The sequence below is a fragment of the Centruroides sculpturatus genome, unplaced genomic scaffold (genome assembly GCF_000671375.1).
Source record: "Centruroides sculpturatus isolate CEXI.00-Female unplaced genomic scaffold, Cexi_2.0 scaffold1069, whole genome shotgun sequence".
Classification (NCBI taxonomy): Eukaryota; Metazoa; Arthropoda; class Arachnida; order Scorpiones; family Buthidae; genus Centruroides; species Centruroides sculpturatus.
Genome location: NW_019385224.1, coordinates 114,079 through 137,671, shown reverse-complemented (window position 1 = coordinate 137,671; position 23,593 = coordinate 114,079). Strand labels below are relative to the sequence as shown.

General features: G+C 30.1%; 2 protein-coding genes across 4 annotated transcripts in view; one reads left to right on the top strand and one right to left on the bottom strand.

The window, feature by feature from the left end:
• LOC111636384 (tether containing UBX domain for GLUT4-like) overlaps window positions 1–23,593 on the bottom strand; it is a 41,358-nt gene that overhangs the window by 10,078 nt on the left and 7,687 nt on the right. Inside the window, exons 2-7 of the mRNA XM_023381624.1 lie at window positions 2,586–2,641; window positions 2,303–2,512; window positions 920–980; window positions 717–790; window positions 377–576; window positions 163–305 (exon numbers count right to left, since the gene is read on the bottom strand). Of these exons, the coding sequence (XP_023237392.1) occupies window positions 163–305; window positions 377–576; window positions 717–790; window positions 920–980; window positions 2,303–2,512; window positions 2,586–2,641 (744 nt within the window). The remainder of the gene's footprint in view (window positions 1–162; window positions 306–376; window positions 577–716; window positions 791–919; window positions 981–2,302; window positions 2,513–2,585; window positions 2,642–23,593) is intronic.
• LOC111636383 (integral membrane protein GPR155-like) lies at window positions 9,518–16,463 on the top strand. 3 transcript variants are annotated; one of them, XM_023381622.1, is made up of 3 exons: window positions 9,518–11,729; window positions 14,055–14,861; window positions 14,928–16,463. In XM_023381622.1, the coding sequence occupies exons 2-3, from the start codon at window positions 14,063–14,065 to the stop codon at window positions 16,424–16,426; spliced, it is 2,298 nt and encodes a 765-aa protein (XP_023237390.1). In that variant the 5' UTR covers window positions 9,518–11,729; window positions 14,055–14,062; the 3' UTR covers window positions 16,427–16,463. The 3 variants fall into 3 exon arrangements, with proteins under 3 accessions (XP_023237390.1, XP_023237391.1, XP_023237389.1); XM_023381623.1 differs by having other exon boundaries at window positions 9,522–11,729; window positions 14,055–15,968; window positions 16,081–16,414; XM_023381621.1 differs by having other exon boundaries at window positions 9,523–11,729; window positions 14,055–16,463.

The following is a 23,593-nucleotide window of genomic DNA, read 5'->3' as shown; positions in this document are numbered from 1 at the left end:
TTTTCTGCCAGGACATACATATGCCCCACCCTCTATCTTTAATAGATGGTAACAATATTTTATTACAATTTCTAAGAGTATATTTGTTTACATCAGTTCTATTACATCAGTTACTCAGTTATCCATGAAAGAAGACAGAAGTAATTAAACAATCATACTTACATGGATTACATTCTCAACAGGTACCTTCTCAATTTCTGTTACAGTAGTATCATCCATCACCTCATCCTGTTTTTCTTCTGTGACCTGATGAGATTCTTCTTCAATCATAACTTGATCAGTCGAATGATCACCGGTAGAAGGAACTAAATATAATTTTTAGTTATTAAGTTAAATAAAAGCTTTCGTATCACATAACCAATGAACCTTATAATACCTTCTTGAACTTGACCAACTGTAGGAAATATCTTAGAAACATTATTTGTACTAGTATTTTGATTGGAAGGTATCCTGCAATTTGATTTATCTAAGCTGTCAATTGGTATACTTTCTTCGATATCGATTTTAGGAGTTTTGGGAAGAGGAACACAAACATGTGCTTGTTCTTTCAATGTATCAGGCTGCCTGTACAGAAACCTATTTCAAAAATTAACATTAACACCTTTTGAGTACATAAGGTGTAAAATCACAATATTCTAAAATTATATATTCAAATTCAAAGAGATTTTAAAATCATTGAATTTATTAATCTAAGATTAGAAAGCATGGCTAGTTACCTTATTACTGCCTTTCCACCCGTCAATCCTAAATTCCTAAGTGTTGTACTCTTAAGGGTTTCTTCGCCAACTAACTACAGAAATATCCATTATTGTAATCATAATCATAATAAGATGAATCAACAGCTTTACATTATAACAACACATCTCACATGTAATATAAGAAAAAACTTTAACAATTTATTTTTTTTTTTATATCTTACCTCCTTCCTCATATAAATACAGATTGGTTCACCAAATTCATTATCGTTTTTTAGTTCTCCTCTGTTAAATGAAAAAATATATTGTTTAAATATACATATTAATGATTTTATATAATTAATAATGTAAGCTATTTAGACAAGGAGTTGGCAATATTGTAAACTGCACAAATTCCTATGAATGACTAAGTATTTAAAAATGATCTTCTGTACGAGTAGCTTTTCAAGCTTTTGCGAGAATACATTAAATTATGTGTTTGATTAATCATAAATTAAATTTTTTAATTTACTTTTAATGGATAAAATCAACAATAACTAACATTGCATGGTAATATAAATTCTGATCCATTGCACTAATCATCTAAAGCAGTGTTTCTCAACGGGGGCGATATCGCCCCCATGTGGGCGTTTTTCCATGTAGAGGGGGCGATTAGTAACAATTTATATTTTGGGGGGCGAAAAACAATTTTCTGGGCGATATAGTAAAACATTATATTAAGAATAATTAGATATTTTATTCGTTATATCGTACAATAATTAAACAAATAACATTATACTAGTCACTAGTCTATTCAATGCAGTAAGAATTTGGCGTTAGTCATGGTCCTCGGCATCGGAATTTTGAAGTGAAGGGGGCGATAATAGGTAACGGTTTTATTGAAGGGGGCGACGATTCGTTAGAGGTTGAGAAACACTGGTCTAAAGTTTAAGAAGTATTGGTCTAAATATGTAATGTATTTTAATTTTAAAGTTGTACACTTACTTCTTTTGATTACTTTTATTGTATTTATTTCTATACAATACATCTTTGCCATCTTTCTGATATAATTTAAAGCTTTGCCATCTTTCTGATATAATTTAAGAAATAAAATAGTAAAATGCTCTTCAGTTGCTTCTATCTTTTTAATTTAGTGTAACCAAAGCTGAGAACTTGGCTTTGGTTATGCGAAAACTTAACCAGAGTTGAAAAAAGAATAGAAAATGAGGCAACTGTCTCATTAATCTCTCCTATTGGCTCTGATTATGCATAATCTATGGAAAATTGATAAGTGTTGAAGTGTTGTATTTAAAATAGTCAAAAAATAGAAGAAAGAATCCATTCTCTGAAGTATTTAACTGTGTAAGAAATTCTTCAATTTATGAATTTTAACATATTTTAAAATCAAATTAATTTTCCAAAACTGTATTGTTAGTATATTAACTTTAATGTACTATGCAAGACCTCTCAACCAGTAAAATTCTCCAGGCAGAACTGTCATACGCTAAGAACACAACTGATTTAAAAAATAGATTAATTATGTATAATAAATTGTTAAATTTTAATTGCATTCTTCTAAAATACTGCCTTGTAACTCAAAAATTGATAAAACATATTACAAAACATACTTTTCTTTCTTCCAGTGGCAGATAATGTCCCATAGATTAGTTGATGGTTTAAAATCGTGCATCAGCCTCTCTCCGGACTCCATCTGCAGTCCCACCGTAATGTCGTTTTCGATCCGCCGCGTTTCAACGGGAGCCAGTTCGAATAATGCATTGTTTGGAAATCCAGAAAATCTTATTATCAAACTCAAATCAACTTTCTTATTGTAATGTCTGGAAAAGTAAAGATTTAAAATTAATTGTTTGTTTCAAAATACATATATTTGTGATTACAATAGTAGCGTACCTGAGATCATAATCATCAGGATTTAGATTTTGTTTCTTACAAACTTCTTCTAGCACCTAAGAAGGAAAAGAGATTTTATAATTTAGCAAAAGTTCCGCAGTCCTAACAAGCTGTTCTTGTTCTATAAATTAATTATTCCATCTTACAAATCATTAATATTAAAACAGAAATGATTAAATAAAAACTGGGCAGGCAAGCTATAAAGTATTAACCAACTGCTTTGGAAATGACAGTTCAAATCTATGATGGATACTCAAATTTTCAGATAGTTTCATCCAATAAGCAAGACACACTCCCTTGACTCTCAATTCTCCCTATAAAGAGTTTGATCACATCCACTACAGATATGAAAATAGGCTCCCTTAGTACCCAGTGGACTAAAAATATATAAGAAATGTTGTTTCCAACATTTTATTAAGCTATAAATTATGGATGCACATGTTTAAATTGTCAAGTAAAAGGAAAACTTCTCAAAAAGTAAATAATTATATGTATTATTAGATATAATTTTTTTCTTTAAATAATGTATTTAAATCAATGACAAATTAATTCTCCATGATTAGTAGATACAAGCAGTAAATTACGATAATAAATTGAGTTTTAAGTTAAAGAAAAATCAATTATCTTTACAATTGCTAAACTATGTTTAACTCTGCTAATTGTATAATTCAATGCATTAATTTTTATAAAATAACTAGCTTATCCATCTCGCATTGCTGCGATCTCAGAAGAAAGGAAATTCAAGCAAACTCGTTATGATAAAATTCAATTTACATTTTATCATTTTTATTGAAACTTATTATTATTATTCATTTTCATCGGGAAAACATTTCAAAGTGTCGTTTCAATTCTATTTATTTATTGGAGTGCTTGTGGATACACAAAATTTTTTGTTTTTCCATCTGGTGCATACACGAATAAATCAGAAGGTTTTCCGACGCGTGAACTGGCTACATGCAGTTGTCCATGCGAGAAGCACGGATTCTCCAAATCTAGCCCACACACTTGCAGCAATTGTCAGAAGCATGATATTCCCCATTTTTATATATATTTTTTAATCCTTTATAATTTTAATTATTTAATTGCTCCTTCCTCTCTTCCTTGGCATGTTGTGAAATATCTGATAGTTGGATAGTAAATCGTTTTATTGTAATTTGTCTTTTTAAATTATTTTGAGTTGATTTTAAAATTTGGAAAAGGGGATCCCTAGATTGGTAAAATAGGTGAATTTCCTCCTACAACTTCAGTTGTTGTTCGGGATACAGTTAAGGTTTTAACAACGTTCGAGCTAATACATAATTAGCAAAAACAAAGTTGAAATAAAGTGATTAATTATATAATTATTTAAACAAAAATTATTACAAATATCATAAATAACAGTTCACAAATGCATATAGAGATATTTTTTTGAGGGGGGAAATGGTCTTCACAATTTGAAATTGATCGAACACACAGTAAAATGCTCGTATACACTCACGCCATCTATCGTAGGATAAATGTACTATGCCAGAAACCTACGCGGGAGTGTATTAAAAAACTTCCCAAAGCTTTATGGCAATCGTACTATGCCAGAAACCTTTGCGGGAGTATATTAAACAACTTCCCAAAGTTTCATGGCAATCAAATAAACGGTGTGGTAATGCATGAAGAACAGACACACAGACATACATTCATTTTTATATATATATAGATGAGCAACTATTTATTGTGACAGTTACAATGTCGAGCTGCAATTTTTTGTCACAATGCTCTCTCAATTTCAGTAGCGTCTTGCTCCAGTACATCATACTTTTCCTGTTAAAAATAGAGTTGTGCCAATCATCTATTTAACTCGGTTCAGGAAAAAATTTTTGAATTAAAATAACTCGACTTCCGGTGCAAACTAGAAGTTCATATGTAGTTAATCGAGACCCCTGCTCCTAACTTGATCACAAAGTTAAGTGGTACCATCTGTTACAAGATTTTAAGTATGTTTTATACTATTATTATTATTATTATTATTTTAAAAAAAGGCTTAATTTTGAGGGTAGAGACAAGTTTTTAAAAATTAATTTCACACCTTCCTTATGTCTTCTAGAAATATTTTATTAAAAACAAATGTTTTTAGCCTAGTTTACAGGCCTGCTTCAGAAAGTGTTTCAAAATTGGAATGTTCTGACCTTTAAATGTCCAAATAACATGTTTTTTAAAAATATTGTAATTGTCAATAACGATTAAAATTTTCATTAATTTAAATCACATTCGAGATACAAGACTACTTCTATCACCTCACACCTCGACCTTTGACCACCAAAATTTAATAGCGCCAATGCCCTTTATATAAAAGTTACCATAGCAAATTTTGTTTCTTAATCTTTACCCCATCCTGAGATATTACATGAAGTAGATGCCAACATGCTTGTGCATACACATCCATGGAATTTTTTCCTTTTTTGGGTTCAGGTAGTCTTGCAACATCGAGATTTGAAAAATATCCAGAGGGTCAAATTCATCACGACTATAATACTTTCCTGTGATGTTATAACATGGAATGCAGCAATCCACAGAAAATGGGACTATTATACTGAATCAATTTAACAAAGTAATAATAATATATTTAGTTCTGCTACAATGTGACTTATCATAATAAAAATGTTTCTGGCATCACATGGTCACATTGATGGTTGCAGTACAACAAACTTCTGGAAGACAGCTAATTATAGTATATTAAATTACTTTTTGTTTCAATTTTCTCCCATCCTTTTATTGCAGAAATTCTATTTTCTCATTATAAACAGAATTTATCAGTCTAAGATATTCAAGGCCAATTGTGATAATGTAATTTGTCGGAATTCATAAATTTTACACTTGAAATAATAAACATGTCTTGTAATTACTTATTTTTATATGTAATAATAAATCTTCATTTTATTACTTCTGTAGGTAGAAATACCTTTGTTATACTGTGAATCCAAAACTTTGTATTAATCTCTTATTTTTCCTTGAAATAACAGTTGTAATATAATTTTTAATAGCAATGGTGCTTGGTACTGTAACTAACAATTACAGGACTGGTTGAATTTATCTTGCACACAAAAAAAAAAAAATATTTTCCAACTCTTAACAAAAGAAACTTTAATCATAATTACCAATAGTTTCTATAAAATTTCACCAAGCAAACGCGATAAATATTTTTCCAGTAAATGTTTTTAGCTTATTTAATAAGCTTCTTCAGGTTTAGCTGCCAAAATTGAATTTGTGAGATTCCAAAATGGAACATACCAAGCATTCTATCTACAAAATATTACAAAATAGACTCTACTTGATGCATAACACATTTAAAGTAGTAAATATGAATAACTGTATTAATATATATAATAAACATAAAATATATAAAACAGGATACTAATAAATATAAATTAAACGGGTTATCAGTTGTAGTTTCTTTGTGTGTATGGAGCTCTCACGTTCATTGGGGTTATCAATGACCTCCACGCAAAAGAGTGTTTTATAGTTTTTGTTGTTAATACAATCTCCATTTAAGGTTGTCTTAAATATTTCTAGTGTGTCCACTGTTCTTAATCATTTCATTGAACATTTTATTAAAAAATATTTGCTGAAAAAGTATTTATGCTGTTTGCTTGATAAAAATTAATTTTTTATTGCTTTTGCATCATGTTTTGTACACAAGAGACTAAATTTTGGGAATGTTTCTCTATTTAGGGTCATCTAAACCAAATAAACTTGTAACTATTCCTTCTACTTGAGCTTGTTCTTATGAACATGTATACAAAACATAGATTAATCAAAATCTATTATTTCTGTTTGCAAATCTCTACTCCAGCAAGCACTTAGCTTAAAGGACAACCCACTATAAATTCTGTTATTGCAACGAGTATTTTTTCATTCAGATATTAAATAATAAATGATAAAATCAAACAAAATAAGAAAAAAATCTATTTTGTTTGAGCTCACTCTAAGTATTGCTTTTCCCAAGCACTTTTGGGTAACAAAGTCTGTCATCGGGAGGCAGAAAGCTTCTTCGCTCATCTCTCTATCTCTTTCCTGATGACGAGCTTAGGCAAAGTGCAACTGATATTTAGAGTGAGCTCCAACAAAGGTAGCATTTTATAATATTTTAAAGAAATCCAAAGTCATTTCTCATTAAATTATTATGAACTTTTGAGAAAGCTTCAATTTTTACTAAATAAGGGATAAATATAATTTTTACTTTAACTTTTTTTAATAGCTCATATATATAAAAAAAAAAAAAACATTTATTTGCGGCAGGAGAAACAAAAAAAAAATTCTTTGTGTCAGTAAGATTTTTTTTAATGATTATTTATTAATTTACTATACAAAGTATATTGTAATATCAGAAAATTTAAATATTCAAATCATGAAAATATCTACAGATTAAATGTACATTGACTTGCGTCTTGCATCACATCAATTTCGATTGATGATGTTAGAAATAAAGGCCAACCAGTTTTTCTAAGAAATATTATTATTACATTGCACAGAATTGTCATATATCAACTAATCTAAGTATGATCTTTACATTAGTGACAAATTATTGTATGAAAGTTCTTGGCTGTTCTTTCTGCTAACATTTCCTGTACATTCAAGGATATAAATAACAGATATGTTAAAATTTAAAAATTTCTCCTGTCTGTCTATCTGCTCATTTCATCAGAAAAAAATTATATATGATTCTTAAATGTAAAAAAAATTATTTACGACGGAATTTAGGTATTTCACTTAACAACTGGACGATATAAGAAATATTCATACTTAAGCAAATAATAAAAAGCCACATTACACCAATTTCTGCTTTACTAGAGCATAAAAACAGTTTTTAATAGCTCCCGATACTTTCACCGGCTCGGTTCGGGAATTTGCGTCCGTCAAAGATGAGCTGACGAAGCTTGAAAATATTATACTAAGCAATTATTAACATCTGTTTACGTGCTCCAATAAAGCAGGAATTTGATGTGATTACAGTTTATCAAAAATTCAAGGTTAAACAAAAGTACATTTTATTCAATTTCAGCAAACTTTTTTATGTCAATCAGTTAACGGTGAAGAAAATTTTTTTCTATTCATAAAAAGATCAATTATTTTTTGTCTTAAACTACTGATGCTTATCATATTATTTCTTTTCCTTAATCTCTTTCAATAGAACAATTTTTCATTTTTTTACATTCTACAAAAGAAGTCTAAAAATCACATAAAATAAATATTGGATAAGCCCTTTTGATAAAATTAGAATTCATTTTTAAAAGGCAGCAAAGGGTGCTTAAATTCTTACAAAACCAGTAAATTTATACAAAATAAACATCATTAAATCAAATGTTTTAAGTATTGTAAATAAGAAATAAATCATATTTAAGAATGAAAATAAGATAAATATGGAGAAAACTGTTTTACACTTTTATCTGTAACAAAATTTGCCTCTAAAGCAAGTTTGTGGGCCAGAGTATTCCATAAGAGAAAAAAGATCTTAGTTTTTATTACAAGTTTATTTCAATGTACTATAACACATTATTTTATTGTAGACAATTCCATTCTATTTTATTCAATACAATAGTTTATTGTCTCATTGTTATGCGAGAACTGTAAATGTGGACTCACTTATTGATTTTTGAATATATTGACACTAAAGCTCCATGTAATAAAAAGTATATGAATGATGTTCTGTGGCCATGGAAAGGTCGAGAACCTGCTCCAGATGTAAATAAAAATGAAAAGCAACAAAACTTCAATGAAATAGTATTTAACTGAAAATCTGTGTAAAATGAACTTTATTTTAGAATTATATCTTCCAATATTAAATAAATTTGAAAGTTTATACATAGAGCCAAATTTGTCACTTGTAAATTATAAAATGTGCTTTATGTTAATGCCATTTAACTGAATATGGATATATTCTTTTCCTTTTCACCTACAATAACAAAAGTATTGATTTTTAAAAAATTCCCGCAAATAGATTTTTGATTCATCCTGTATGCAATTTTATATTATGTAAGAATAAATTACCATACAAAAAGTTTCAAATAAATTAGTTAAGAAATATTTTACAAGTTTATATTATAAGTAATATATTTTAGTTTATATATTTTATCAATAAGAATGAACTAACCATCAGAGTTACTCTGCTGAATTAATCAATGCACGTTTACAAGAGTGTGAAGTTTAAAGAACTCGCATTTCTGATCCAATTACTTGGCCATCTTCAGATACAGACAGTTGAAGGTGGAATATCCCATTTCATTCAGGCATTCCACTTTCAAATGTCCACACTGGAAGATGGCCTATTAATGAGTCAAAAACATTAATGTTCTTTAAACTTCATAGCATTAATATACGGTCTTCCAAAATGAATGCTACCATTTTAAATTACTGTATTTATGTTAATTATCATCTGAGATGTATTTGACTTACACCAATCAATACAGTAACCGTCCAAGTTTCGTCTCCCATCAGCATTATAACATATCATTGTCTACTGTCTCTAGTATGCACGTAAACAAAAATGGAGATTGCAACAGAAAAAGCATTTTGTATTCTCCAGTTTGCAAAGTCGGAAATGCTGTAGCAAGCACTGAGAAACTGTAATGGGTAAATACGAAACTTTGGCAGTTTTCCAACATTTTAATGTGTGTTACGACATCCTCCGATAATGATTAACATAATTACAATAATTTAAAATGGTAGAATTCTTTTTGGAAGATTCTGTATTTGACATACAAAACTTGAAATTGTATAAATATTCATTAACACAATAATATATCCATTTCTACAATCTATTTTACAGATTTAGTAACCATGCATTTGTAATATATAAATTTATTGTTTAAAATTTAATAACTTTCTTCTATAAATAATCTTGCACATATTAGTTTTGTGAATAAAATAATTAAATATATTCATTCTTGCATTACGTGCTTACAACAATCTATTCATCTATCACTTGCAAAAATATGAAATTCAATGTTACTAAATATTTCTTAAAATAAATTTTTAACATATATACATTTAACAATTTATTCATTTTGTGGCATGCAAAGATATAACAGAGACACAATACACGTTTAACAAATATTTATAAACTAATTAGGATAAGGTATCAGCTTTCAAACTTATCTTATCATTAATGTAAACTGTAATGGATTAAAAATTAGATAGCTGTAGCCTATCTTAGTAAATAAATACTTTCACAAAAAGTCATTAAGACCAGCAAAATGCTTATTACCTCAAGAACTTTAACAGTTTAACCAACTACTATAACATTTATTAAATTCAATTTGTATCTCTGCAATTTTAAACAAAATTTTATGAAGCCTTTACATGTAAATACATTTTATGTATAAATTCAAAGGTGTCATATATATATATTTAATTAAACAGAAGTATGCATGTTCTTAAATTTTACAATTCCAACAATTTTAGTCTTGTAAAGGGTGTCCAAAAAATACTGTGCAGTGGAAAGGTTTGTTTCAATTAATTAATAAATGGGAAGTTTTATGTACAATATTGCAGTTTCTCCTACAGCAAATGCCAGAAACGTCCCCAAAGTTCCAAAATCTGGGGGAGCGAGGTCAGGAAACCTAGTGGGCTAGATTCCATGGAAGATTATGCATTTGACGAAGAAGTCTTATAAAAACCGCAGTCCGAGAAACCAGAATACGCGCAAGCAAGCATGTGGTAACCCCACCTACAATAAAGCGGAAACACGAGACATACGACTTACGGGTTTCGCGTACCATGACGTACATAAAAATTTAAGCTATTACAAATTTCTCACTACACAGTAACTTTTCGGACATCCAGTATAATCAGAGCCAGATTGCACACCATTTAAACAAGCTGCAGCTCGGAGCCTCACACGATAAGTCCATAGTTTAGGGCCTTGCATTTTTTAACATAACACTAGTCGGTGGAGGGGAAGCGCCTATTACACATTATAGCTTCAGACCCGTGTATAATAAACACTTTCTATAATTCCATAAATTATCAAAATACTCCTAAATTTACTTTAAATCGATACAAGAAGCACCTTTACGAACAAATGGCACAAAATAATGGAAAGTTATCAACATAGACTGTGCGTCAACTACATAAATCAAAGGTACAGTACATTTCATTGCAACAAGCTCTAACTGAATGATAAATGACAATGACATAGTTTATAGAATAAAAACGGTAGGGACGTGGACGCAATCGAGCATTAACCTCCTAGTTTTTTTTTATTTATTTATAACTACCGTTATTCTCTTTACCTCGTTCCCCTTTACGAAAACATCAGCGTGAATTAATTACTAGACCGACCCTACGTTGTTTATCTTTCACCTTCAATTCCTACGAATAAGTGCAAAAATCGACAGTTTGTCACGTTCGACTTTCGACAACAAGCTAACGGAGAAACAAAAATCTCTCGCCGTCGCTCCGAAATTCGATGCAACAGAAAAAAACTTCCTCCAATTAATCCCGGCGCGCGCCCTCCACCTTTAAAAAAACACGTGACGGAGCCCGTCACATTTGCTTAATAAGGCGTGACGTCTAAGTCCGTGCAGTAATTCAACTCGCGCTAGCGATCTTGTCACTTGATTCCTACTTAGAAAAAAAAATCCTTTCAGCCATTAACTACTACTAACTTTTAATTAATGAATCTAAAATCCCTTAAAATGACTGTGCGTGAATTCCTCGTACAAGGCGTTATCGGTGACGTCACAGCAACCCACAGGTTGACGTCCGTGAACTATTTTATCGGTATTATTATTATTATACCTTAACGAAATACTTTATCGGTTTAAAAATACTCCCGCCGTTATTAGAGACGCGTCGAACTAGGATAAAAACTGAATAAAAACACTCGACAAAAAAAAAATATAAAAGAAAATTTTGGAAGCAGACGATAACGTCTCGCGCATGCTCAGTTTTGCCGTAGTAGTAGTAAAGGGAAGACTCCATTTCCATCGCTCTTCGCAGCACGTAGTCCACTCGCTCGATAATCGTCGGCTCGTTACGACGCATTTTGTCAATCGGATCGGTCTCCGTACGAAGCGGGAATCCGTAAATGGCGCCCAAACAATGCGATAAATCCGATTGTCGTCGAGGTAATGCCGCTATCTATTGAATGACGTGCGATCGACAGATAAGCCGGTAAGAAATGATTTATATATTAAAGTAACGTCATTTACAATTCCGATTTCTCTTATAATCCAATGATAAATAATTTATCGATCGAGCTTTTGTTATTTCGTTAGCATTGAGAGAAACGGGTTTGCCTAAATTTGGTAATTCGTAAAGCCTAACTGGGACCGTCGAGAGCTTGGGCAGAGGTAGGGTTAGAGCGGGCCCCTAATCTTATGTGGGGCAGAAGGTAACGGAGGGAGAATCCCTAGTTTTCCCTATGAAGATAAGGAGAAGCTGGGGATTTTCCTCCGAGCCCAGGGAAAAATCTCCAACATCCTCTTTCGAAGGCTCTGAACCCAACATAGTAAGAATAATGCTATTCATTGACATGCTTAACGTAAACATTACACGATAATGATTAATCTCAATCCGTAAAATTTATTATACACTCATATATCCAATAATATACACTGAATGATGATAAGTATTCCATATGTAGTAGTTACTTATCTAGACTATATACAAAGTTATATCTCACTGTATTCTATTGATATCAATATAAGTATTATATATGCATAACACAAGTAGTCCATTGGTTTTTTTATAGCATTTTTACATCTGTCGGTTCGGGTCTGTTTTTTATAGCAATTTTTACATCTGATGAGGTCCCACCCATCTTATTCACAGCTGTAATTGTTATTTACACACACACAATATGTATTTCGTATACACAAAAGAAAAAAAAATGTCTGCAATGAAAATACAAAGGAAGGAAAAGTGATAAAAATCATCCAGTGTGACGTAACTGTATAAATTATATATATATATATACGATTCATATATGCATGTAAATGCATTATGTACTGTACAGTACTTGTTTTAAAAGGATGCCTATTAATATATTAAATTCCAAAATGATTATCCTGTCCTATATATAACATAAAAGACAATAAATTATTAAAAATATAATAATAGTAAGAGTTTTTGTTAGCATCTTCAATATTTTTATAATCATATTTAAGCACAAAATTTTTGTTAAAATAATTATTAAAGCTTATTTTTAATTTTAAAGTGATAAATTCTTTATTCAGTTTTGTGTTAAAAATAATAAATACACTAAATATTTAGTTTTTAATGTAAGTTCTTTCTCTGAGTTTACATTACTACGAAAGCAGTTAATAAATACTTAATATAAATATATTTAATATAAAAAAATCACAATAATAATTAATGTAATATTGTCTTATAATTGGGAAATTTGATCAAAAATTTTAATTTTTATCGTCACATTAAAATAACGTGCTATCAAATTATGATTATAAAGTACTTTCATTTAGTGATGTGCTAAATAGATATTGAAAGACTAACTGTTATCTGGTAAGGATAAATCCAGCAGTGAGTTGTATAACTTTCCCAACAAAAAAGTTAAAATTGTGTGGTGCCATGTATTATGGGATTTTATTTTAAGAAACTTTTTATATTATTAATTATAATAAAATGGTAAAAAGCTTAATGAATTTTATTAAAATAAAAAAAATTATAAATGCTAACAAGTGAAAGCTTCATTAAGTTAAATATGACCTCACGCGATAAGACACATGACCCCCTCTTCTCCCTATTCTCTTCACCTTTAACCAACAAAATTTAATAGCATCAATGCCCCCTAATACACAAACCTCCCTGCACAGGAGTTATTAAACTTCAAAGTGAGTGAATAAAATTGTGTCCCTTCCACACATGCAAAAAAATAATAATAATAATTTCTGTATTTCTCAATGGTTCAAGGTACTGTGTCCAAGTTGTAAAAATCTTTTAGATTGTCATACTTTCCTCTGTCATATATAACAGCTGGGAAAGTAAAAATATAAAGTACAAATAATTAAATTAAACATTAAAAAAAAATTAATTTTCTTAAATATTTCAACCAAATATTTTAAATTACAATCATAATAAAATCAATAAAAATTTACACTTTTATCTGTAAACAGAGTGAATCGTACTAATTGGCACATTTCATTAGCTTAATGAACCACATACCCTGAAATAATTATAATAGTAGTAAATTTGTTTTGTTTTGAAGGCTGTTAATGGTCTGGAAAGTGATTTTCAAAGCTTGGATTTAATCTATCTGGTTAGAGCAGTTAACACATGCAACAAATCTAGAGTTGTTTTCATTGTGATACACAATTATAATTGTTGATTGATAGTTTTTCCTATATGTAAATCAAAAGGTAATTATAGTAAATATGAGATAAATTTAACTTCAAAGTTTTGTTTTTTAACCTTTAATTATATTGATAGATTTTTTTTAATGCTCAAATTATAATTATCTTAAATTTTATTCTTTTACAGGAAATAAAATGGGTGATCACGATAACAACACTTTATTGTCGGCATTAGTGCAATGCTTTGGTGTCATCCTGATTGGCTATCTTACGGGAAAATACCGAAAGTTATCTACTACAGAAGTTTCAGGTTTAAACAATTTTGTACAATGTTATTCTCTTCCTGCTCTCATATTTAGCTCGCTTGTAAAGCTTGACTTTGATCATGTTAATTGGACATTTATGGCCAGCATTTTTGTATCTAAAACTATTGTTTTTATATTAGTGGCTATAACAACACTTATTGTTACAAAACCTGCAGATACAAGTAAAGCTGGACTTTATGCAATTCTTGCTACCCAAAGTAATGATTTTGCTCTTGGTTATCCTTTAATATTAGCTTTGTATAGTCATCACCATCCTGAATACGCACATTACATTTACTTACTTGCACCTATACAGCTAGCTATATTAAACCCAGTAGGTTTTTTCCTGATTGAGATACATAAACAAGAGACAAGGAGGAAGAATATTTTATTTTTAGTACTTAAAGGTACTATAACTAATCCAGTAATAATAATGACTGTACTTGGAATAATATCAAATATAATTTTCCATGAGCATCTACCTAATGTATTATGCAAGTTGTTGGATATATTTGGTTCAGCATATTCAGCCACGGCACTCTTTCTTCTTGGAATCAGTCTTGTTGGAAAATTTGGACAGATGAAAGGTCGTGCTTTAATTTGCCCGATAGTTCTAATATTGGCCAAAATATTACTACTACCATTGATAATTCAAAAAGTTATTATTCTGCTATCTGATTACATTCCAGGTAAGGAGTTAAATGAATTGAGCAATTTCGGTTTTCTTTATGGGACTTTTCCATTTGCACCTGCAGCTTATCTGTATGCTGTCCACTATGGTTTGTCAACAGATGTTGTTTCAACAGGAATGGTAATATGTACAGTGATTGCTGCACCGTTCATGGCTATATCAGCAAGTGTGATGTCTATGCATCAAAAAGACTTAACTTTGTTAAAAGCAGATCTCTTACCTACTAAAATGTACAGCAGTATTATTACTTTAACATTAAGCATTTGGTTGATAATTTCATTTCTAATAAGGAAGAAATGGAAAATTATCACACACAGAGCAACATTTATCATTCTTTTAGCACAAATAATACTTGCAGTTGAGGGTATTACATCATCTGTTTATTCAGATCATCAGATGTTTTACTTCAAACTTCTCTATATAGGAGGAGTAAGTTTTGTAAGGGTATGGACAGTTATACTTGCTCTCACTATAGCATTCCTTCATTGGAGAAGTTTATGTTTTGTTATTAGATTAAACATGTTTTTAAATGTTTTAGGTGTCTTACTCCCAATTTCTGTAGTGGCAACTATGGCTTTCATTGCAACTAACCAAACTGATGATGATATCTTTGAATATGGTATTATAGAAAGATATATTATATTGATAATAACTTCTATAAGCGTCGCCATTACGACAGTTTGTCTAATTATTCAACAACGTCGGCTTAATCAGCAAGCCAACTACCAACCAATTAACGATGTCGAAAATACCACTAATGCAAATGTATCTTGTATCAATCACGATCAGCAAGAAATTCCTAGATGTTACGGGACCATGGAAGATATCGAAGACATTTTTAATCAAACTGATATAGAAGTGGGTAATTATAATTTATTATGTGCTGATCGTTACGGATGTTCTTCAGAACAGAGAAAGGCATGCAATTCTTTAATTCAAGATTATGCTGATGTGACCACAAATGACATGGAAATCCGAATGTTTGATAACTGCATCGATATCCACGACATAAGTAATCATTTTGTTCTATTATTCCTATTGAATGTATCTATGATAATAAGCTTGGCTATATGTACTTGGATGTTAGTGATGGAGACTTCTTCAGGTATATTAATAGAATTACAATTTTTAGATATACTTTTAGTATATGGCCAAGGAATTATAATCTTCCTCATATTCGAACTTGATGTTAATTTTATCATTCATTTATGTGCCAGAATCTATAGGAAGGTTCGATACGGTAGTGATGATATTGTGTTACCAGACATTCAAGATTTGGAACAATCTACACAAAATATTTGCCAACAATTTATTGCTTATCACCAAGAAAGGTGTGAAGCTTACTTACAAGCAGAAAACATGCAAACAACCAGAAGTACAGAACTATTATTTTCTGGGAAACAACTTATAAATTATTTAACAATATTTGGCTTAGCTCAGGCCAGAGAAGAAGCCGAGCACTACGGCCAGCAACTACTTTTAGGTCGGGTCGTTGAACACGTTAACAGAAAGTATAATTTTCATGATAACAGGTGTATATACAAATTTGTAAATAGAATATAATTTAATGAATTAATAAATAGTAATTGTTTTTCATCGACTTTGTCTGATTTTTTTGTTCATTTTTATAAAATGAGAATTAAACTTGAACATAAATAAAAGTGAAATAAATTTAATACTTAATGAAAAATAAACTTTTATTAAACATTAACAATCATTGCAGATGTGTCTATAATTTCTATTAAATATATAAATTTCAAAACAAGCCCGAAAAGAAAATTCTGAATGATACAATATTAATCTTCAATTAAATGTACAGTAGAACCTCGATTATCCGGATTGTTCAAAATAAAAATTTTACGAATTTGCTGATTTGCATTTGGCGAATTACAATACTGTTTATGTACGTGATGGAATGCATAACTTTTTTTGTTTCAACGTCTCACCCGGCACAGTGGCCGTAAACTCTTAAATATATTTTGCATCGTAATAAAAATATAACTTGACATACGTATTTATAAATAATTTTATTTTCAAATTACATCATTTCTATGACCAAGGGCGGCATAAGGCACGGGCAACGTGGGCCACCGCCTATGCCTCACGTTTCGAAGGTTTATGCATTACTTAAAAGCCGCGAACGCAAAGAAAAAATTTTATTCGTCATAAAACGATAAATAGTTTGTCAAATTTTTATTCATAAAAATGCAGTTTCAACTGCTTTTTATTTTATAAAATCCGCCTTCTTGCACCACCAGAGGGCCTTTTAAATAATAAGTACAGTAGATCCCCCTATAAAAGCGTTTCCTATAGTTATGATTCCTATAAAAATTGTGGCATTATCCGTAAACAACGGTAAAAATAACTCCTATAATACGTAAAACGTCATCGGGCAGCCGAACTACTTACCCGCCGTCCGTAGCGCCACGCTACGGAGAGATTTCTATCGTCTGGACAGTATTATATAAATTATATATAAATTAGGTACTGTACATATAATTATATATTAATTATATATAAATTAGGTACTGTACATATAATTATATATTAACTTAATTTATTGTAACTTTATTATAATTATATATATACTTTCCGCCGTCCAGCGCCACGCTACAGAGAGTTTAGGCGAGTAAGTTGAGTTTACTATCGTCTGTACAGTATGTAAATTAGGTACCGTAAGTCTAATACAGTACTGTAATTTTATACATTTCTTGTGAAAGAAACATTTCTTATTTAACGGCCATAAAAATTATTTATATTAAGGATGTCTCCAAAGGTCAACGAAGTTTTCGCAGAAAAATAATATCAGAAATCGCGGCCGCGGTTTGATGCGCTGTTCCGCGACGAAACCAAGCTTTAGCAACGGGCGTAGTCGAACGGTACACACTCGGTAAGCAATCCTACAATTTTTTGTTTATAACGTAGTTTATACGGATTATTTTCAAAAAAATATACGTATTTTGGAAATGTTGAGTCGAATTAGTCTAGAATCGATTAATTTTATGAAAGAAAACCTTTCAAACAGCCGTAGTCCGTAAACTATGATTCCTACAAAATTGATTCATAAAGAACGGAACGTATCTACCGTCTTATAGGGGGATCTACTGTAGTCTGTTAGCACTGGTCAGTAGTAGTCCAAATTCAATACGAACATTTGTTTCTTGAAAATTTGATCACAATTTAAATACAGTATTTATTTTTAATATTACTGATATGTCATCGAAAAGAAAACGTGTTATATTATCATTAAAAGACAAACTAAAGTATTTGTTTCGATTATCCGAATTTTTCCTTATCCGGACTACCTTCATCCCCAATTAGTCCGGATAATCGAGGTTCTACTGTATTTCTATTGACATGTGAAAACCTCTAAGCATCAAAATATTAAATTTTACAGGAACAACAAAAGACAATATTGAACAAAACAGTATAACTTTTCACATGAGAAAAAATCTTATAAGTGTAATCATGTAATTATCTAATTTTACTACTGACAACACTCAACAACAGAGAAAAAAGATTTAGTCATGTACAAGGTTTTCCTAACAATGCACACTACCTAATTATATATGAGCTTATTATATATAACAGTACAACCAATTCTATTGGTCGAATGTTTCTGATGTTTTTTTTTATGGAACACGCACACTCTACAGGCATGCACAACTGACATAAAACTTGCTGGACCTATAGTGATGCTTACGAGGATTTTGTGCAGAAATGACAATATATATTATTTAATTAAGAAATCCTGAAATTTAGAACAATCCCTAATACTTATAAATCTTTTGTTTCCAAATTTATAATTTTATGAAAGTTTTGCATTTAAATATTAATTTAAATAAACTATAAATCAAATTCGTAGACAGCATTAAGATGAAATCAAGATTCTTACAATAATTTTTATATAAAAATCTGTCTCTAATGTTTTCTCAAAGTATTAAAAAATTCATAATTCAATTTTTAGATTCTTATCTTTAAAAATTCTTGATATTTTGACTCTAAAATGAATTATTATTATTAATGTCATCAGTTGATTTAAATATAATTTTATTCTTCTTGTATATTTGAATATTCTAGAATTTTGGTACATTAAAATTATATAAGCAATTCTAAAATTATTAAGTATGAATTAACAAACAATTTATATTGGTATACAAATACTTATCAATTTATAGGCCAATGAAAATACAATTGGAAATATTTGATACCAGTACTAATGTTAGAGTGATGCCATCTATTAACAAACTCTCAACTTTATTAAATTTCTAGAATTTAATAATGTAATACTTTGTAGCTTTGTACGAAAAAATGAAAAATTAAAGAATTTAGGAACCAAATTAATAATAAAAATATTTCTTAAAGTTATAATTTTTAATGTGTGTGCTTTTTTATTAAATATAAATTAAAAATTCAATAACATTTCTAACTTTACATATAACAACTTTATTTCTTTAGAACAAAAGAAAATTTACAATTTTAATTGTAAATACTTGCTTTGATGTTACTAAAATAGAAGTTTTTATAACTAAATAAATTATAGTACATGCCAAAGTACAGGTCTTCTGAAAAGAATTTTATAATTTCAAATTATTGTAATTATTCTAATTATCATCTAATTATTAAGAATGCTGTATCATACATTAAAACATTGGAAAACTGTCCAAGTTTCGGATTTCCCTATTACAATTTCTCAATGCGTGTACGTTGTATAGCACAGCATGCATCTGACAGATACTTGAATTCTTCTTACACTTGCTATGGTATATCTGTCATCACTCCTCCCACGGCAGTCACAATTCTAAGTCTTGTGCAGATTACTCATTGCAAACTGCAGAGCACAAAACTTTTGTTGCGGAGTCACTTTTTTTTTTAATGACTCTCCTAGAGGTAGTAGACGTTGAGACATTTGAATGTCGAGATGTCAAGGAAACTCGGTCATTCTATCCATCGATGTATGTTGCATACTCCTTAGATAATAATTAACACAATTACAGTAATTTAAAATAGTTACATTCATTTTTGGAAGACCCTGTATATTAAATTTTTATTTATAGATTGTAAGATTCCAGAAATATTGAACATTTTTTTAATATTTAGCTTTTACATTATGCATTAAAAAATAAGAAGTAAATTAAATTCAAAATACCTTAAGAGATGGTGACTTTACAAACTATAAAACTAAAATACCTTTCTATTTTCTACCTCCAGGATAATGAGTAAGTTAAAATATATAATTTAATCTTTTATTTTTTTGCCAATTTCTTCATGATCTTTATTAAAATTAAACTTGTTTATTGCATAATAATTATACAATAAAACTTAAAATTAAAATCTGAAAATACAAATGAAATTAATAACTTCATTATAAAGCTAATTTTAGGGCAGATATCAGCCAGCACGTGTATAAATTTAGATAATGTATTAATTCAATTGTTCCGATCATTATGCATAAATCTTTTTATATTTTACAAAAATTATACAGTTAAAAGTTAAAAAGAACAGTATCAATAGTAAATAATAATTATTGCGAACATTCTTATTTATTCGAACAATAATAATTGGGCCGATAATAATTTACACAAATTATTATCGGAAGATCTAATTTTGTATGTATGTTATTCTAAAAATTTTCGGCTCTCTAAATAAGTTTCATGTATATTTTATTATTCAATTAATATTTATAAATGTGTAGATGATTACTAAACACACTCATTCATTTTGCATCGACTTTTGCCTCGACGTTTTACATTAAATTATAGCATTCAAAAAAATTCGTTCTCCGATGCTCTTGTTGGCAGTGGTGTTTCAGCTGATTTGTTGTTGTTCTTTTAATTCTTATCTCTTTTTCTCTTCTGTGCTGGATCTTGTCTCGTCTAATTATTTTGCATCAAGACATCTATATTTTAATTGTCTCTCTTGATTTTGTTGGCCAGCAAAAGTGTATTCAATTTGTTCAAAATTATATGTATTGATTTACTCAGTGTGAGGATGATCCAAAATCGAAAAACATAAGAACAAGCACTTCCAATAAAACAGAATGTGTAAAGTCACAAATTTTTTGACAAACAACAGTTTCTATGGCAAGATAATTGATTCATGAATTATTTCACTTGTTTCCTGAGGCAACTTTCAACACAAATTTCAAACTATTGACAAGAACGTGAACACTAACAGCTGCCTATCTGAACAATCCATTGTTTTTGAGTCCTTTTGCCAAATAAACCTGTTTACATAGCAAACAAGTTTTCCTAGTTTGTTGTACTTATTAGTCTTTGGGGCTTTTCTGTTTATTTGTAAAAATTAATAAATAAATTACTGTATTAATTTCCTATTTGCTTCTGCAGGAGAAACAGCCATAAGGATACACACTCATTTTATTTATGCTCATCCCAACAAAGAGTTTTTGGACTAGTAATAGTAATCGCCTGTGTTCTCCCAATCTTTACTTCTCTTGACACGGACTTAGAGTAAAAACTTTTTAGAGAACCTAAGTGATTTGAATAGCATAAATTGGATTTAAAACTAAAATTAAATTTTCAAAATTATTCCCCAAATTTTATTATTGTCTGCATGTTTAATAATATAACAAAACAGCCTCATTATGTTTAAAACAGGTGTATCTAGGGTGGGTGCTTAAGATGCTGCAGCACACCCTTGATATCAAAGCATCCAGTTTTACTTTAAAATAAAAATAATGCATATCAATCACGACTTCAATGGCAGAAAGTAATCCTATACAAACAGAAATATTTAAACTAATATTTCTTGGAAATACAAATTGAAAAGTATTGCACCCAGTCTAAAGATAATTGTATGAATTCAAAATAACTGATTTTGATAATTTCTAGTGAAAAGAAATTTATTTACCTTTTCTATCCTTTTCAAATCACACTGACAAGTGAGTATAGACCTAAAGCCTGACCAATTACTTTTTTTTTTATGATAATAATAATAATACTTTATTTACAAGGACCTCTGATCCGCAGAGCACTCCAGAGGTTGATATATATAGTCATAGAGTACCAAAACATAGTGAGAAAACAGGATATATAAACATACAGTTATGTAAAAGATATGTAGAAAACAGTAATTCGCTTATAATGGATACAATGAATAATAAATTACAGCGCAACAAATAACATACAAATTAAGAAGTAATGCAAAAGTATTATGCAGATTAAAATAGAAAGAATATAATTAACCTTGATGGGTATTAAATGGCATTGTACAGTATAATAGTAACTAACAAACAGGAAATTGAACAAACCAATAATGGACATAAAAAAAAAAGGAAAAAAAAAAGGTTACATATACTGTACTTATAAATACTCTTATAGCAGTTAGGAGTTGTTTCAGTTGTAGGGAAATCTTCTATTATTACTGATGCATTTAAAGTAACTCTTAATGAGGCACTGAAACTCCTCTAGTAGCGTGTGATTGCTCAACAGTTCGTTTGGGGAGCAAGGCCATGGAATGTCAGCAGCATCAGCAAGAAGTTGGATTCTGAGTCTCTTGCTATCCATCGCAAGGCAATGTTAGATGTAGTGCAGTGGCCTGTCTTCTATATTGCAGATTGTGCACTTGTCATCATCCTGGATCTTGAATCTTTTAAAGTAACTGGAGAAAGACCCATGCCCAGTTAGAAATTGGACTTCTTCATGGATGTAGAAGTGTCTTTTATGTTTTAAACTGGTGAGAATGCTTGGGAAAAATAATTGTGTAATAGCACCAGTTTGCTCATTTCTCCAGTCGCTTTCCCAGATGTTTTTGTTCTCATTCTTGAAGATGGTTTTTGCACTAATCTTTGTAATAGCATTATAGATATAATCACCTTCACAATCCATAGCAGCCTGCCTGGCCAGAGCAACTGCTTTGTCATTGCCAAGCAGACCCTGGTGACCTCTAATCCAGGAGAGGGAGTACCTGTTGGTACTGCCCAATGCCAGGTGGTTAATGCTGTTGATAGTCTTATGGATGCACTTAAACTCCTGTATAAGACAGATGGAGGAGGCTGAGTCAGTGAATACAGTCGACCCCCCTATAAGATCATAGATACGTTCCATTCTTTAGGAATCTGATTTCTTACAAGTCCTTCCAATCACAGCCTGACATGTGTGAAGTTTACAGACTACGGCTGATTGAAAGGTTTTCTTTCATAAAATTAATCGATTCTAGACTAATCCGACTCAACATTTCCAAAATACGTATATATTTTTTGGGAATAATCCATATAAACTACGCTATAAACAAAAAATTGTAGGATTACTTACCGAGTGTGCACCATTGAACATCGCCATTGCTAAAGCTTGTTTTCGTCACGGAACAGCTCAGCAAATAGCGGCCGATTTCTAACAACTTATTTTTCTGCGAAAACTTCATTGAACTTTGGAGACATCATTAATATAAATAATTTTAATCGCCGTTGAATAAGAAATGTTTCTTTCACAAGAAATGTATAAAATTACAGTACTGTATTAGACTTACGGTACGTAATTTACATACTGTACAGACGATAGTTAGTGTAAAATCTCCGTAGCGTGGCGCCACGCTAGACGGCGGAAATTATATATTTAATTATAATAAAGTTACAATAAGTTAATACATAATTATATATACAGTACCTAATTTATATATAATTAATATATAATTATATGTACAGTACCTAATTTATATATAATTTATATAATACTGTCCAGACGATAGAAATCTCTCCGTAGCGTGGCGCTA